The sequence below is a fragment of the Cryptotermes secundus genome, unplaced genomic scaffold, assembly GCF_002891405.2.
Source record: "Cryptotermes secundus unplaced genomic scaffold, Csec_1.0 scaffold616, whole genome shotgun sequence".
Classification (NCBI taxonomy): Eukaryota; Metazoa; Arthropoda; class Insecta; order Blattodea; family Kalotermitidae; genus Cryptotermes; species Cryptotermes secundus.
Genome location: NW_019727401.1, coordinates 148,610 through 154,792, shown reverse-complemented (window position 1 = coordinate 154,792; position 6,183 = coordinate 148,610). Strand labels below are relative to the sequence as shown.

Here is a 6,183-nt window from a genome sequence, read left to right as displayed (position 1 = left end):
GCAATATTACAAAAGGTTAATCAACTCCGTCCAGTGTGACTGATAAAATGTTTTTTTCTTTCTTTCCTTTTTAATCTTTCATCCTTGACATGTTTCGGTCTGAGAGACCATCTTCAGAAGGATATATCAATACGGGCAGAAACTACTATTACCATGTGTTTGGTCAATATCAATACATACATACAGTATCATCACATTGCCATTAATATAAAGCCTGAGCCTTTAACAACTGCAGCGATATGCATGAATACATTAAAATGTTTATAAATTAATACAATTAGTCTTTTTATATGTGTGGTTTTATAAAGATTTTGTTAAATTTTTGGAACCAGTATGTTTTGTGTCCTTTATATTGCTTCTCTTTAAAGGAAGTTGAGTGGCTCCAACCTTGTGGTTCAGTCGTTTGATGAACAGGACTCTGCAAATATATATTTAGTATAATGTACTATTTTCATAATCGCGATTATTTTTTATTTAAATGTGAGATTTTGTTATTTTATCCCACCTTTAGTGTCGTCCTGTTGTTCGGGATGCGCTGTCTTCTTGTACTGTTGTAAGGTGATTTGAGTCATGTATTTATACTCCTTGTGCCTTATGACATTTGTGTGGGCAGGTACTGATGTCTTATTATGATGTCGAATATACTATACTGGTTATCACTGTCCCTTGTAAGTTTTTGTTCTTTTATCAATTTATTAAGTTAAGTTCATGATGTTCCCTTTGTTTTAGCATTTTTAGCATGGTTGAGCGTGCCAAAAAAGGGAACATAATGAATATAAAATAAAATCTACATATATCACTTTAATAAACATAATAAATTGATAGAAGAACAAAAAGTTATACAGGAGAGTGATAATCGGAATAGTATGTTTGACATCATAATTAAACATCAGTACACACCCACACAAACGTCATAAGGCACAAGGGGTATAAATACGCGACTCAACACACCTTACAACAGTATAACTACAGAGCGCGGCCCAAACAACAGGATGACATTAAGGGTAGGATTAAATAAAAAAGCTCACATTTAAATAAAAAAATCGGGATTATGAAAATAGTACATTATACCCAAGATATATTTGCAGAGTCCTATTCAGCAAACGATGGAACCACGAGGTGGTAGACACTCAATTTCCTTTAAAGAGAAGCAATATAAAGGACACGAACCAAATTAGTTCTAAAAATATTAACAAAATCTGTTTTAAACCACACGTGTAAGCAGACTAATTGTAATAATTTATTCAGTAACGTAAACACATTACAATATTAATGTATTCATGCACACCGCTGCAGTTGTTAAAGGATCAGATTTTATATTCATGGCAATGTGATGACACTGTATTGATATTGACCAAACACATTGTAATAGTAGTTTTCGCTTGTATTGATATATCCTTCTGAAGATGGTCTTTAAGACCGAAACATGTCAAGGATGAAAGATTAAAATGAAAGGAAGAAAAAACATTTTATCAGTCACACTGGACAGAGCTGATTACCCTTTTGTAATTTTACTGATCACCTTATCACTTGTTGCTATATAGCCTGAGCTACTGACAGCGTCATCAAATAAATAAATAAATAAATAAATTACTTGAGCATATGCTGCATGAAACTATAGTTCATACAACGAACTGACTTCATTTCAGTTTGTAAGAAACATAATGAAGGAGAGTAGTGATGTTGAAAACACAGAGGTATGAAGGTTATACTTGTGAACTTCCACCTGAGTTGAAATCCTTGCTATCAGTGATGAAGCACATAATTAAATATACAGTGAGTTCTTTGTGAGCACAGTTTCAGGTGATGAGTCGGACACTCTTGCTATCAAGCTGGGCCAACCATGTAGCAGACAAGTTTGCTTCACAGCTGTACTGTCTAGAAAACTCACTGTGAAAATACAGCTGTTTTATATTGCCTTAGTTCCCTTCCATTTGCATGGTATGAAATTGCATTTTTCTTTCTTTGCTGCTGCCTTACGAATAAGTTGAAGCTGCTTGCTCAGGGAAGGGGGCAACAAAATTTCCAGCACCCTGAAATGATAACATCACTACAGTTATTTTCTTTTCTCAAGTTTGGTTCCAAAATGTAAACCCAGTAACAATCAGGAATTTTATAATGTGTCTGTAAGTCAAAGAATTTCCATCCAATTTTAATTTTGAGCCCAAGTAACAAACAAAATGAAACAAATTCTAACATTTGAAATGAGAACCATTTTTTGTTTTGAGATGAGATGATGCACAAGCAGACTCTATTTTTCCAACATCTTGATGCATTTTAAATGCAACAACAATCATGTACACAAGCATCTGCTCCTGTTCATTAGTATCAGTGATGAATTTGATTTTACATAACCTTATCCAGTTTCTGAGTACCCACAGCCTGTTCTCCATGGAGATCTGTCCATTAAGTTATGACAGTTCCCTTCAGCTGACTCTCTGATTAAGAACAAAAAGGTTCAGAATTACTAAAACAAGTGCACAGCAATAGAAATTATCCTGCCATTAGTCTCCATTTCACATGACCGCAACCTATTTCTTAAAACAAAATTTAATATTATCTTATATTACCACACAACAGATTGGCTGCCAAAGATTTATATAATTATTGATTAATAGACTACTTAAATACTCCTTTTACTAAGCAACCAACTAGCTTATGTTATCATATCATATATGTATTTTTTATTTCTTTATTAATTTATGTTATTACTTATTTTCTTACCTACTTCAGCTGTGTATTAATTCAGTTACTATTTTCTGTTATATTTTCTTTTTGTGGTTTCCTTCTCTTGGCCATAATCCATCCACTAATATTGCTGCTTCCAAAGTGGAGTTAGAATGATTGAAATATGTGTACTGGTGTCATATATTTTTAAAACAGTGAATTCTGATGAATTGTGAACATTTTTGTCAGTAGTCATAAACTGTTAATATACCAATTGCTTCCCATTAAAAACTGCTAATTTTTAAGTGAAGTTTGAAAGACTGAAATTTGTATAGTGGTTTCACAATGCTGACATATTTTTATAACAGAATGCATCCTAATCAAGCATGAAAAATTTTCATTTTGAATCACAGGCTATTAATACACTGATTGAAAATGAAATTTTAACTACAGGAATTCTGTACACTTCATCACAATAGGACTCTAATGTTGAATAGAATATAGCAAACCACTTGCTAAAATCAACAGGAAGTGCCAAGTAATGCATTCAACAAACTTAATCCCTACATATGGCATCCCACCTCTTTTCACCTGTTTTCGGGTTGTTCATCCATATAAAATTTGGGCTGGAAATCATAAGTAGAACAGTTTAATTTTATGAAAGTAAACAAATCTTTTCAAACAGAACTTTTTAAATATGATTGGAATAATGAAATGAAAACTAATACTTTTAGTGAATGTAATATGCATTTCCTTAAAAATATGTGTTAAGTGAATTGCAACGATTCATTTCTTCATGAATCAGTACCATACAAAACAGGAGTCATTTATTAATTATTCAGTATATAATAATGGTTCATGCATAGTTTCCATGTATTACATGTGATGCATGGAGACTAAAATTCCATAATATATGACAATATTTAATAAACAGATAATATATTTTGCTGCCTTACATGTTTCATTTGAAAGTGGCCAACTTCAAGATGCAAACCAACAATGATGAAGGAAATACTTCCCTTAAGCCTTCCTTGCAGTACTTCTTGTTAATAATAATGTTAGTGATGGGGGTAGTAGTTATTTATTTGGGGAAAAGCTATATCTGGGGTACCAAGTATTAAAGGTGCCCTAGAGACTTATTGAAGGGTTGATGTAATTGATACTAATGATGAAGACTAGTATTAAAACTGAATAGTTAAAATAATTAAAGTAATTATGCTGTGCTGCCCAAAGCAGGATGCAATAACAGCAATCAAAGTCCGTCTACAGTCACTGAAAGCATGAGATTTGTTAAATCCTATGGTTTTATTTCACTTTTCATTTGTAATTATGACATAGGGTTTGTGTATTAGCGCTTTACTGCTTTTGAATGTTTAAAGATAAGTTTCTTACATGCACTAAAATCTTCNTCCGTCTTTTAGCGCATTCAATTTTACTTGTTGCTTCACAACATTACAACACCCGCAACCAAACAGGGAACATGCAACACGAGACACGATATACCCTGAGAATAAGAGGAACGACTCCTATAGTGGTGAAACTATGCACGGTGTTAGAATTGGGACAGATAAGATAAATAGTCTTAAAAAGTTTTTAGTATATGTATTTATTATAATTGACGAACATTTTTAAATGCTTTTTAAATTTTACAGTGACANATAAATATTTATTATAATTGACGAACATTTTTAAATACTTTTTAAAATTTACAGTGACATAATGGCAAGCAATGAAATAGATTAATGTAAATGGAGCACCTGATGATGGCACTATAGTGCCGAAACATGTTGTGAAATAACAAGTGAAATTGAGTGCACTAAAAGACGGACACTGCTTACATATCATGGATTAAAAACTAACGTTTCAGAGACATTCTTGGTTTCCATCATCAGTGTCAATGTGGGGAGTGATCATAGGCTGCTGATATTTATCGACTCTGATAATGAAGACCAGTAAAATCTGTGAAACATTGGTTCTTAATTCAACGTCGACACAGCTGTTCGCCCAAGGAAATTTTAGTACATTTATTTGCCATGAAAGCTTCAAATCATTCACAAATTTCTTATAACTGCAGTAAAGTCTTCTCAGATGATCACCTACATCAGTATGGAGTAAGAACATGACATTTTGGAGACGTCATCATCAGTAACATGTAATAAGCCTCTGATAAAGGTTCACTGCATTTATTCAGCATGGATATTTCAGATTTTACATAGTTACTTCTAGTTACACATCTGTCATGAAACATAGAAAACCTAAAATATATAAGAAATGTAGGAAGAAGATAATGGAAAAAATAATAAATGGTCACTCACCTTATTGGCTTCTTGTCCAGTTGCATTCTTCGAACAGCATGCCCCACTTCACAGGCAATCCTCTCAGTACAATCTTTGCCATCAATGCCATCTAAAACTAATTTGGTAAGTGTTGCGAGTTCATCAGGAACATGTTTAAGAGCTGATATTCCTCTGGATCGAAGGTTTCCAAATTTTGGTAGGAATAAAACGGAGACAGCAAACATGAGTGCCATTCCAACAAAGCCAGCAATTGCCATGAACAATGGCTCTACGCTCTTATTTGAGCTTGAATCAAGAATCATCATTGCAGTGGGAATCAGAGAAGCCGCTTGGGATGCAGGTTTGCTCGACGGAGCGGCTGTACTTATTTGTTTCACCTGTTAATACATAAATCGGTGCAAGGTTAGGTACAGTTGTCCATATGTATAATTCATTATGCATCACACCATGAATAGGTGCCGGGATAGCAACTGGCAACTGGCTACTGGCTGGACGACAGGGGTCAGAGTTCAAGTCCTGGTAGGGTCAAGAATTTTCTGTTCTCCAAATCTTCCAGACCAGCTCTGGGGTTCACCCAACCTCCTATGAAATGGGTACTGGGGGTAAGGCGGCCAGGGCATGGAGCTGACCACTCACATCCAACTAGTGCCGAGGTCAAGAAAATATGGATCTATACATCCACTCCACCATACGTCTTCATGGCTTAGTGCTTAATTCGTTGAGCATAGGTACATTTTTCCTTTTTTATCACACTGTGAAGATTAATGGGAATGTGAGGCGTAGCTCCACTCATTCTTATCCTCAGCACTAAGTCAAAGTGAGTGGTCAGTTTCATGCCCTAGCAACTTTACCATGGGGAAAGAGTACCAGGTGCCAATTGGGTCGGAGGCTGGGTGGCCCTCAGACATGGTCTGGATGCTGTGGAGAAGAAAAATCTGCCTCTGACAAGAATTGCATCACAATTCCTCAGTCATCCAGCCCATGTCCTGTCAATATACTGACTGCCTATCCCAGGTCCACCTAATCTAGACTATAAAGTGGGGTTTTGAAGTTACAATCTCCCACACATAAACTGGACACTAGGGCTGCTGAGTGATCTGTCTCATTGAGGAAAAAACTTGTTAATGCCATCATGGTAAAATATAATGTCACATGTTAGGTGAAAGGCAGCTAGTTTCAGTGAACATGAATAGTACAAGTGTTAGCATATATATATATA

At 34.9% G+C, this 6,183-nt stretch overlaps 1 protein-coding gene across 1 annotated transcript in view; it reads right to left on the bottom strand.

Annotated features, from left to right (window-relative positions):
* Positions 1 to 1,466: 1,466 nt before the first annotated feature.
* The window catches only part of LOC111864704, a 14,286-nt gene continuing 9,569 nt past the window's right edge, over positions 1,467 to 6,183 (bottom strand). The window contains exons 4-5 of the mRNA XM_023852153.2: positions 4,983 to 5,341; positions 1,467 to 2,033 (exon numbers count right to left, since the gene is read on the bottom strand). Of these exons, the coding sequence (XP_023707921.1) occupies positions 1,910 to 2,033; positions 4,983 to 5,341 (483 nt within the window). The 3' untranslated portion in view covers positions 1,467 to 1,909. The remainder of the gene's footprint in view (positions 2,034 to 4,982; positions 5,342 to 6,183) is intronic.